This window comes from Rhinolophus hipposideros, assembly GCF_964194185.1.
Source record: "Rhinolophus hipposideros genome assembly, chromosome: 1".
NCBI lineage: Eukaryota > Metazoa > Chordata > Mammalia > Chiroptera > Rhinolophidae > Rhinolophus > Rhinolophus hipposideros.
In genome coordinates this window covers 20,763,138-20,775,694 of record NC_138047.1, presented here as the reverse complement: position 1 = coordinate 20,775,694, position 12,557 = coordinate 20,763,138, and the positions used below count along the sequence as shown (strand labels likewise).

Sequence of the window (12,557 nt, the reverse complement as noted above, 5' to 3'; positions counted from 1 at the left end):
GATAATGCGTATGGTTCTAAAATTAATATCACAGTGTAAATACATATTTGTTAGAGAAATGAACTCCCTTCTTTTGTTCTAACTTTTGCCCAGCCAGTATGAGACAGTTCATCCTTATAATTTAATCACTTCACCTCAGTATTGCAATGTCACCTTCCATCTGGACACATGCTAATGATATGTAGAGAAAAAGATAAGCTAGTGATATTTTCATTTTCTTACAGTTACAAACATAATTTAGTGCTTTAAGAACTCCCGCCCTTTCCTCCCTCCAAAACACAATGAAATGGAACAAAATCTGAGATCTATATTTTAAATCAATCTCCACCTTCAAGGGCAGGCTGGCTATGACTTACCTAAAAGGACTAGTTCAGTGAGCCCAGCATCAGCAGAAATGTTCACCATCAAAAGCAGAGACAAATCCACTACAGGCCAATTATGAGTGAGTACCCCTAGTGCCTAATACATATGCGCCATACATGATAAGAAGCTGGTTCAGTAACCACCATTTCTATAGCAACCCACGCGCACTCTGCAGGCTGTTTCGGGAAGGCAGTTCAAACTGGATTCTAAAATGCAGCTTCACTTAGAACATGCTTTTATGCCTGTCATCTCATTAGAATGAGAGGATTCAAATCGAGTAACCTAAGTTATCGTTAAATGGCAGAAACTCTTCACATACAGAATCTTAAATCTTGATTGCTTTGCTAGTTGATGTCCGTCGGTCACTTTAAATGCAAACCACTGACCTGGTTTGCTTGTTCATAAGGGACCATTCCCCAGGGCAACAAGTCAGATAGCAGTCTGACAACCCGGAACATCGTACAGCCATCTGCTGTCCCAGTTACAGGAGAAAGAGAGTAAATGCTTGTAAAAGCAAGCAGACATAATCCTCTCTTACTGTCCAGAAAGCCTCAGCTAAGATGCATTCACTATGACCAACAGAACTTCCTTTGGGTCATACTGGCCCCCTGCACATGACTGGTAAGAAGGTGTGTATGTACACTTTGTCCCATCCCCTCAGGCATGGTGACACCTGGGACACAAGCACTGGCATTGTATCACTTTTCAAAGGAGAGAGTACCATTAGAGGATCACATATGAGAGATATCTACTGAAAGGAAAAGACACAGACTCACTAACGCAAGTCCTCTCTCACGCTACAAATGACGTGGCATTTTAGCACGATGCCCCAGCACTGCATGTAAATGCAGCAAAAGTTTCCATTCTAGCATGCAAGTTGCACTTCTTAAACAAACAAACAAACAAACAAACAAACAAACAAACCGAAACCATTATTCCTGAGGGTACACGTTATAATCAGCCAATTCATATTATTGTAACACACTAGACAAAATCCAACTTTATGTTCTAAGAGAGTGTTAAATCTACTAGATCACCCTCCACTGAACATCTGAGCTGAAACATGGAGATGCTAATTTTTATAATGGAAAATTCTTCTCCTGTTCCAAAAGAAAAAATTAAGACAACTGTAGCCATTAAAAAGAAAATAAAAGATGATTGCGATAAATGGGTACAACAAATACTGACTCCACGCTAATGGTGCTTGGAAGGGAACACCTCTACGTTTCTCTCCTGAGAGTAAATATTCACTTATCCAGTAGTCATGGATTGATGTATTCCAGTTAGTGTTAAAGTGTGGATTTATTTTTCAAATAGATGTCCCATGGAACTGAAAGAACTTTATCTTTCTTTCCAGAGTTTGAAATCTTGCCATATAAAGAAGGTGTTATCACTCTGAGCATCAAGAGTCACTCTGGCTAAATGCGGGAGGGCCAACCTGGGTAATAGGAAAGTACGAATTGTGACTGAGTCAGGCTCCCAGTTTGGCCCTACAGAGTGTAATGTATTATATAACCACATTTTTATACTAGAACGGTAAGAAGTTCCCTGTTGAATGCATTTTAGATCAAGGATCACAACATTTTTCTGTAATAGACCAGAGAGTAAATGTTTTCCATTTGTAGGGACATACAGAGTGTGCCAAAAAAGTGTATACATATTTTAAGAAAGAAAAACTGTACTAAAATTATAATACTCAATATATACCAATAACAGAAGATGAATACAAGTCACGTTTGACTTCTGCAATGACAAGAGGTGCTCAAAGTGGTTACCATCAGGGTCCAGACACTTCTGATGATGGCGAACTACTGCTTGAGCAACACTGACCAAAGTGTCCACTTGTATACATTTTTTTGGCACCCCTGGTACAGTCTGTCACAACCACTCCACTCCGTGGGTGTAGCGAGAAAGCACTCATATAGCCCATAGGCAAACAAATGGGCATGGCTGTGATTCAATATCTTAGTCCCTTTGGGCTGCTACAAAAAAAATACCATAGACTGGATGGCTTATAAACAACAGAAATTCATTTCTGGAGGCTGGGACGTCCAAGAGCAAGGTGCCCTCTGATTCAGTGTCTGGTAAGGATCTGTATCCTGGTTCATGGACGACACCTTCTCACTATGTCTTCATGTGGCCGCAGGGGCGTGGGAGCTCTCTGGGGTCCCTTTTATAAAGGCACTAATCCCATTCATGAGGGGTAATCGCCTCCCGAAGGCCCCACCTCCAAACACTATTACATTGGGGATTAGGTTTCAACATACACATTTTGTGGGGGCGATAAAAACATTCAGTCCATAGCATCCAATAAAATGTTATTAGGGAAGCTTACATTTGAATTTCACTTAAACGTTTTTGTGTCAGGAAATTCTCTTCTTTGGATTCTGTCTTCAACCATTTAAAAATGTAAAAATCATTCTTAGCTTTCGGGTCATTGTTTGCTTACATAGGTGAAAAATTTTAACAGATTCACAAATTGCTATACCTGGCTGTTAAACACTTTGAAATTGCAATTACTTAAACTTGTCTCAAAGTAGATAATTTAAAGTGTTAAACCGGTTTGAAGTGATTATTGTATTTGAATTAATCATAAATAGCAGTTATTAGGTTGCACAGCCATGCCCAATTGTTTGCGGTTTAACTGCGGTTTAAAAGGTTAAAAATAACTGCAAAAACCGCAATTACGTTTGCACCAACCAGTAGTTTGTTACATGCTTAAGACATGTCCGGCTTTTTCTCCTAATCTGATAATATTGCCTTGGAACTTTTCATTTCACTGAAATAATTTAATTTTTACTTAAATAATATTATTAATTAAATATAATAATAGTAAAAAACCCCGTATGAAATATATAGGTTTCTATTGAGTTTAGTAAGTTAAAGAACATATGGTTTCTTTGAAATGTCCATCCAATCTTAAAGTTTTCAGAAAACATATTTTAAATCATTTGATTATTTTTGAATGACTATCCGAATGCTGGCTTTTTCTCTGTACACATGCAATCTGTTACAGCCGGAAATTTGGCAGTTATGTTTTTCACAGTAGATGCTAAGTTAAAAAGACCATTTCAATGGAACTAGATCAACTACACAATGAAGATTTCCAATGCAAAAAGACTGAATGCCATGCAGATTATTTCCAAGGAGAAAATAGAAAATTGGATAACTTCCGAGCCTTCACTGATTTGTATTTTGTGTTAGTTTCCTGTTGCTGCTGTAACAAATTACCACAAACATAGGGACTTCAAACAACACAAACGTATTCCCTTATAGTTCTGGAGCTCAGAAGTTTGATTTCGCTGGGCTAAAGACAAAGTGTAGGCAGGACTGGTTCCTTCTGGAGGCTCTTAAGAGAGAACCCATTTCTTTGCCCTTTTCCACTGCTCACGGCTGCCTGTTATTTCTTAGCTTGTGGCCACTTCCTCAGTTTTCAAAGTGCATCATTCCAATTTCTGCTTCTGTCACCACACTGCCGTCTCCTCTGATTCTGACTCCTCCTGCACCCCCTCTTACAAGGACCATTGTCATTACAGTGGGCCCATCTGGATAATCCAGGAGAATGTCCCATCTCAAGAGTGTTAATCACATCTATACAATCCCTTTACCACATAAAGTAATAGTCACAGGGTCCAGGGATTGGGATGTAGAGATATTAGGGAGGCCACATATATAAAAAAAAAAAATTAAAAAAAATAAATGTGTGTTATTTGTGAGCTGTATACAAATAAACTAATGAGAGCAGGCTGCCCCTTCTCCAGACCTGTGCCATACGGTTATGATATATGCACGTATGAATCCCTAGATCAGAGGTGTCCAAACTTTTTTCAACGTTTTTCACCAAGGGCCATATGCGGTAAAATACACAAACAGCCGGGCCACTCACTCGAGGTGAAGTACGTATTGCCTCACCTGGTTTATTTAAGTAAACTAAATATATTTTTGGAATTTGCTGCGGGCCAATTAACAATGGATCGTGGGCCACAGTTGGCCTGCGGGCCGCAGTTTGGACACCCCTGTCCTAGAGAAAGCTTCACTGAACAGTTGATCCTTGAACAACTTGGGGAATTAGGGGTGCTCATCCTCTGCAGAGTCAAGAATCCTCATATGACTTTCGGGTCCCCCAAAATTTAGTATTCCCTCGGGATCTACAGGGGATTGGTCCGAGGACCCATTCAGTTACCAAAATCCGTGGATGCTCAAGTCTGTTACATGATATGACGGAGATCAATGCATAGTCGGCCTGCCACATCCGCTGAGTCCCCACTACGGACTGAAAATACGGTTTTCAATCCATGGTTGGTTGAATCCACAGATGTGAAACCCAGGGGTACGGAGGGCCGACTGTGTATTTACTGAAAAAAAATCTCCATGTAAGTACACCCATGCAGTTGAAACCCGGGTTGTTCAAGGGTCAACTGTATTAGGAACATAACCTTTTATATGCCAACCCTATTCATCCATATTCAAATACAGTCATTCAAAAAAGAGGAGGGAGGAAGGAACAGAAGAATAACAGCAGCAACGATCGGGAACATCCATCATAACTGTCCATTCTCGGAACAAAAGAGCTCAAAGCATCTTCCTTTTATTAAACACACACACACACACACACACACACACACACACACACGAAGATAAATTATTTGTATGCAGTCATCTTAAGTACAAACGTTACATTGTAGTATCTTAAACTGCCTTGACTTTGAAAACATCTAAATGATCCTCGTCTGATGCAATCATTCAAGGAACATTTCAGTTGGGTACCTAGGATGTGTTGGGAACAGTTCTTGATGATCAGGATTCAAAAATGTTGAAGTAAGACCCAATGAGGACACAGATAATAACTAGGAAACTGCAGGACCACGTCCTTCTACGCTCCTAGGACCCCTGCAATACGGACACCGTGCCGAAATGACTGCTTAAGGGATGGAGCAAGAGACTTGAAAGGAGAGATTCTGCTCACACGAAGCGCCACGCTATGAGGGAGGCCTCAGCAACCCCAGGGGAGGGTAAATAGTGTGGTGCGGTAGACGCGAGGGTGTGCAGCGGACAGTGGCCGGCAGTGAGACGAGGTAGGCAGGGCAGCTCTGAGGAGAGGGGTGTCATGCGGGGAGGGGGGACTGCCTCACACTGAGCCCCTCCCTCTGAAGCATTCTCCCGTGGGGAAGTGGGCTGGGGTTTTGAAAGATAACTCAAGTAGCAACACAGAAATACTAGTGGGGAGGAGAGAAAGAAGGCAGCCAAGCAGCTGTGGGAACTGGCCAGGAAAGAGGGAAGTCTCTGAACTGAGGCAGAGGTACCGCAAAGATGGGTGAGCTGGAGAAATCCTGATGTGACATCAGCACGACTTTGCGAGGGGCCAGACGTGGCTGCAGCTGAGGTGCGGAGGGGAAACAAAAAGAATACACTGGAGATAATGCCGAGGTGGCTACTGCGAAGGTCTGGAAGATGACACGCTCAGCCAAGAGAGGAAACAGAAATGAACAGGAGGAGAGGCTGGATGAGGGAGGCGATGAGGCTGTTTCAGTCATGTTGAATCTGAGTTTCCTGTGAAACAGATGTCTGCTAGACAGCGAGACACACAGATAATACGACTTGGGAGCACAGGTAGTTGTGGGAGTGTGGGAAGCAGTCAGACGCCCCAGCGACTGCATAGAAAGTAAGCTAGGGCTGGGTGCAGGGCAGAGCCCAGGGGCCGGCAGACTAGGAAGACCCAGGGGGACACTCAATCTAAGAGCCAAGGGAGGAGGGCCCTCTACAGAGGAAGGAAAACCATCAGATGCCGCAGAGACGTCCAAGAGGACGAGGAGGTCACCAGCTTTCACGATCACGCAGCCGCTGATTTTAAGAGAGTGGGGAGGCCGAAGCGGGACTGCAGAGGGCTGAGAAAAGCAGGCGGCCTGTGGGGAACAATTCTTCAAGAAATCCAGGCTCAGGGGGATCGGGGAAAGTGGCTTGGTAGGGAAGCCTTCACCTGACCATGCACTTAATAAACTCTTAGGGCATACTTGCTATGTATACCATGCACTGTACTAAGCTTCTTACAAATATTAACTCATTTACTCCTTCGCGTGGTTAATGTGTCAACTTGGCTAAGCTGGCGTCCCCAGCTATCTGTTCAAACACATCTGGATGTTGCTGTGAAGGTATTTTTAAGATGAAATGAACATTTAACTCAGTAGACTGGATAACAGATTACTGTTCATAAAATGGGTGGGCCTCATCTAATCAGTTGAAGGCCTTAAGAAAAAGACTGACCTCCCCCAAGGAGGTCTGCCAGCAGACTACCTTTGGACTCCAATGCAATATCAACTCTTCTTTGGGTCTCCAGCCTGCTGGTACGCCCTGCTGATACTGGACTTACCAGCCTCCACAATTGCACAAGCCTACCTAATTCCTTCAATCCAATCAATCAATCAATCAATCAATCAATTTCTCTCTCTCCCTCCTCCCATACACACAAACACATACACATATATGCACAATGTATCATGTGTTATACACACATCCTATTGGTTCTGTTTTTCTAATATGCTTTTAAAAAAAATTAAGTCCTATTATTATCCCCATTTCACAGTTGAGGAAACAATGGTACAGAGAGGTTAAGTAACTTGGCCAGGGACACACAGCCAGTGGGTAGCAGAGCTGGAATCCCAATCCAGTGTGCCCCCAGAGTCTCTGCTCTTAACCACACTAAAGACTGCCTCTCCACAGCACTGACACAAGGGTGTTTGGGACCAACGGGGTGGGCCCATGGAGATAGGTACAATATACATGGCAATGAAAATTAACAAGTGCAGCCTTGTACAAACGAGAAAACAGGCACAAGTGATTCTCCTAGGTGGGACTTACAGTTTTACAAGTAGCAGAATCCAAGTTTTCAGAATACAAAAATGCAAGCTCTCCTCATTTTCTTTCCTACTTTCTCTCCATTCTTCTTTATCCATGTCCTTTCCTCCTGTCAGAATTCCCATGCTCTTCAGAGATTCTCTCAGTCACACTCCCTTCAAGTTGCTTTCTCCTGGGAGGCCCAGGGCTCTTTTTGTCCTGACTGTGACCACAATGCCTCAGAAAATCACAGAGAACACACACCAACGACCAAGTGCCCTTCTTACTTCATGCAGGATATGTTAATGTGGCAGAACAATCCATCTAACAACGTCAAGTTCAATACATCTGGTAAAATCGATGGATCCCACACAATTATGGAATCTGTTAGTAATTATTCAGAGAGTAAAACAAAACAAACCCCTCCACCCCTAAACCCCAGGCATTTAGTTCCAAATATAAATTCCTATAATTTGACTACTCAAGGAATTAGGTCTCTTTGAAAATACATTATGTATATAAAGGCTCTCAATAATTCGAATTGCGTTATTTGAAAACTGGTATTTTCCAGTTTTGACTTTCACGGGATGGGAACCAAAGTGGTATAGGAACCAACGTGCCAGCAGAATCCTAAGCGTAAGCATGTACTCCCGTATTGTTATTATGAGTGTCAGCTATAAAAATTACCGGAGAAAAATCTGGAAATATTTATTAACAGTTTTAGAACTTTATACATTTTTAAACCAGCAATTCCACTTCTTCTAAAATTTTATCCTAAGGAAATACTCATGGCCGTGCATAAAGATTCAGCTACAAAGATATTACCACTGCATTGTAAGAATAGTAATGTTTTCCCTAATTGTAAGAACATATCCATATAATGGAATACTATGCACTCTTTAATATTAGTATTGCAGAATAACAGTTAATGCTATGGAGTGATGTTCATGATAGACAAAAGAGTTTTTTTTAAAGCCGATACAGAACGGTACAGAACGCATGGCCCCGTGCCTGTTACTCATAAATTTTGTGGAAGGCGGCCTCTAAGCGGGCCCCAATGACACCCACCTCCTGGTGTTCACACACCCGTGCACTGCACCCTGCACTGTACAAGCACTGGGCTGTGTGATCAACAGCATATGGAAAGAAGTGATGCTATACCACTCTGACATTAGGTTATAAAAGATTGTGACAGTCATTGTGCCCACTTGTGCTTTTTTTTTTTTCATTTTTAGCTTTATTTTTTATGTTCTCTTGGATCACTTACTCTGGTGGAAGCAAGCTGCCATGTTGTGTACAGACCTATGGAGAGGCCCATGTGGCAAGGAAGGAAAGTCTACGCCCAACAGCCTGTGAGGAGTGGAAGTCTCCAACAACCTGGGAGTGAGGCGGAGAGTGTGCTTGCTAGCCGTGGCTGAACCTTGAGATGAACAGAGCCCTGGCAGTCAGCCGATCTGCAGCCTTGCCAGAGACCCTGAGCCAGAACCACCCTGCGAGGTTGTGCCTGGGCTCCTGACCCTTCCAAACGGTGAGATAACAGGTGTTCACTGCTGTTTAAAGAGTATGAGTTTGGGGGCAATTTGTTACGCAGCAATCGATAACGAGTACATCTGTGCATAGCGAATGACTAAAAGGACATAATCCAAAATACTATGGTGGTCTTCTCTAGGTGGTGGTTTTCTTTTCATTTTCTTCCTTTGGGTGGTTTTTCTTTTTTTGGTACAATGGTGGCAATGTTTTTCTTTTTTCAGAAAACAGAAAAAGAAAACCGCAGGACCAAGAGAGATCATATGACCTTCTAAAGAATAAAAGGATACAGAAGAGCCAATTTTAGCTCTAATAACTTTTAAAGATTCTTTTCAAGTAAATTAGCTTAAATGTGCAAAAAAAGAAAAAGAAAAGGAAAGAAGAAAAACAAAAAGAACTCCATAGAACATGCCTGAATGTCACGGTAGTTAGCTTTACCCACCAGAAACCACGCAATGCTGTAGGAGCAACCAGATTCAATACCTTCAAGAAAAGGAGACTTGCACAGCACAAGCCTCTTGACAGGAAAGTCAAAGAGTAATTAAGTAATCTGTTAGCCAATGTCAGCTCAGGACTCGGGCTTACCCAGCTTCTGGTCAAAGCGCCATGCTGCGACATAGGCGTTGTGCCTCAGGCTGCTCTGTGTGGCCAGTGGCACGGTGACATAAATGGGACCATCCACCAGCACCGGTGTTCCATCGCTGCTGAGCAAGTGGACGCTGAGGGCTGTGACTGGGGTCAGGTCGTACCTGGTGCTGTTTCCTGGAAGCAAGAGGCATTCTCCATCACATGTACACCAAAAACCTAAGTGGGGCTGCGGAAACCGCTCTTGAAAAAACAGGAGTAGCTACGACCATTTACCGAGCACCGCACCTCCCACGGGCCCGGGACTGCATGAAGCACCACACACATAATCCTCACCAGCACCTTCCTAAGGTGGGTAAAAATCCCCATTTTACACATAAAGAAACTGAGGCTCAGGGAGGGTAGTCCTGGGGGCTGGACTGAGGGGGTTGGTCGTAGGGCTGGGATTCAAGCTCAGGTTGTCATTCTAACTACTGTTTTGCTCTCAGAAAGGGCCTCAAAAGGAAGGAATTGTCTACAACGTGACAGGGAGGTAGGTGTGTGTGGAAATCCCTGAAATGGACTCCTACACAGAGTGGGCTCCATGTGTTAAGTCCTTGGCAGGTTACCAAAATGAAACCAAATATTTGCAATTAGAGACTGCTGGAAAAAAAAGGAAATTTCTTCAAGGAGTACCTGAAAATATTACTTAACTTCTACTACCAAAAGTACACTATTGCAAACTTTTTATGAGTCGTTTTAGCTGCCATTGTTATTTTGATCTGTTTAAAAGAAATTGAATATACCAATTATTCTGCATTAGAGGCCTTTTATCCAAGCCAATGCTTTAATGCCTGCCTACTTTACAGATAAATTAGGGCATGCTTATGAGAGAGATATTATATTCATACACATACTCATAAGTTATCCATTTTAGAACAAAAACTTTTCCCCAGTGAAATATAATATCCCATAAAATGTATTCTGTCATAATTTAAAATCTTTCCTTGACAAAATGACAAAAATGCAGTGATAAAAAAAATTTAAGCTACATTAGAACACAATCTATAGGATTTCTTATTAAGCTACTTACGTACTTACATCCACTACGTGAGCTAACTAAATTTAAACATTTAAAGCAAATCTAGTCAATTTTAGAGTTTCAACAACAAATTATAGCTACGAGTAAACCCTTCACAGAGCAATTTCTATATAGCTCATGACAGCACTACCCTTTATCATTCATACCTGTCTCTGTTTTTCAATGTAGGGAAAGGCATGGAAATGAGGATTTGATCCAAAGAGGTCCACAGATTCAAGTTCTTAAATCTTTTAGTCTGGCCACTTCATTTTAAGGTAAAGAAAACTCAAATCCAGAAGTTACCCTACTTCTGGTCAAAACATCTTGTGGATGGAGACCTAAATGTGCTCACTGCCCAAAGGTAACACAGAAGCAAAGCAAGGTGCACAATGCACCTGTCTAGGATTCTGTTACACATTCCAGGTGAGATAAAACTTAAAACCAGGCGAGACTGAGGAACTCACGAGACGTTGTATAGACAACTTAGAAATGACGTTTCAGTTCGGTCGTGCTGCCTGTTTCATCGAACCTGAGCTAGGAAGCCTGAGGAGGGGAGCAGCAGGCAGAGTACGTAGGAGAGCACCCCAGACTCGTCATGCGTCCTCTCCTCCTACTTCACTCCGCCTCCTGATTCCCAGAAGTGGCAACCCTGTTGTCCCCACTCATCACCGTTCGATTCTCCCTTCCTGTTACCTTGCACACTCCTGGCCCAGACAGTCAGGGTTCCAGCACCAGATCCATCACTAACTGCTTATGTGGCCTTAGGCAAGTGATGTCACTCCTGGGGGGTTGGCTGTACTTATCTGCAAAACTAAGGAGGTTGGTTGGACTGGGTGCTTTCCAGTGAGTCTATGGAAAGAAACCGGCTCAGCTCTAAACATTCAGAAGGAAGGACAGCCCTGCAGGAAAGGGCCCATTAATTTAAAGCAACATGCATTAGGTTCATGTGATATAATGTTCTTTTAAAAAGTCCTTGGTTTGAAGACGCTGCAGGCCATTCTACCTGCTTGCTGAGGCCTCTCTTTTCTCAATGCCCCACTAAATGCCTTCCAAACCCTCTGCCCACCTACTTTCTTTACTCTGGGAAGATTTCATACTTTGAAGGGCTACATTGTTTTCCCTCCAGTCCTTGTTATAAGACTGGAACTCTACACAGAACACTGAGTTCTGTGTATAAAGAAGTCTTTCCTTTCTGTTCTACCCTGGCCCCCGTCATGTCTGAATAAAGATAGGTGTCAGGCCAAAGCAACAAGATGGGGGAGGAGGGGCAGCACCACTGGCCTGTGCTCGGAGGCCTCCAGTTCGTCACTTCTAACATGAGGGGTTTTGCTCAGATTGCATCTAGGGTTCTGTATGGCTTGGCGCTCTGTTTTATTACCGACTTTTCTGCACTGCAGGGAAATTTCACCCATGAGTCATTTTACTGACTCCTCTCCGTCTTCCTGGAGTTACAAGCAGAAGTAATTTCTAGAAAACAGTTCTGTGCTTTCTTAGCAACCAGAGGGGAGAGTGAGACGCTGTGCAGGCACGGTGTGGAGGGGCTTCCCTGAGTGATGCCAGGAAAGTACGAATGTGGCTGAAGCCTCCACCTGGCTGCGCCCCTGTATTTACACCACTGGAAGCTCCCTCTAAACTGAACACAGCTGTCCTTGGGATGCTCCAAGGAAACAGAAGCACGTGGCCTCCAATCCCCTTCACTGAACTCTAGCTATGACGTGTCAGCTCACACAGGCACATGTGGTCCAGGCTCTCACTCTAAGCTGAGATCTCTTCGATGCGGTTTACAAAACGGGAGGCAAACAATAGTAGGGCACAAGAGAAACTGCACAAAGTGACCTGGACATGGGGACCTAGCTGATGAGCTGCTGGGGTGCAACATGGAGTTCATGCCCCCACGCCCTCGTGGGTATGAGCAAACAGCACGCCAAGAAGTCTTCCTAGGCCAACTTATCAGTTAATGCGGTGGAGAAGTGGAAAATAACCTTCCAAAGACCTTCTCTCTTCCCTCTGAAATAACAGTGATTTTAAAATAAAACAAATGCTTCTAAAATCAATAGTCCTATGTCTCAGTGTTCTTCCCCATCATCTCAGATTTCATGACTTATTCAAGAGCTCTTGGAAATGGGGCACAGAAAAATGAATGAGCTCCCAGCAATGAGGTCGTCCCTCCAAGTTGGGGTTTCCCAGTTGT

The 12,557-nt window shown here is 43.1% G+C and overlaps 1 protein-coding gene across 1 annotated transcript in view; it reads right to left on the bottom strand.

Annotated features, from left to right (window-relative positions):
- Nucleotides 1–12,557, bottom strand: part of FAM171A1 (family with sequence similarity 171 member A1) — a 119,377-nt gene that overhangs the window by 20,308 nt on the left and 86,512 nt on the right. The window contains exon 5 of the mRNA XM_081056894.1: nucleotides 9,307–9,483. Coding sequence (XP_080913020.1) covers nucleotides 9,307–9,483 — 177 coding nt within the window. The remainder of the gene's footprint in view (nucleotides 1–9,306; nucleotides 9,484–12,557) is intronic.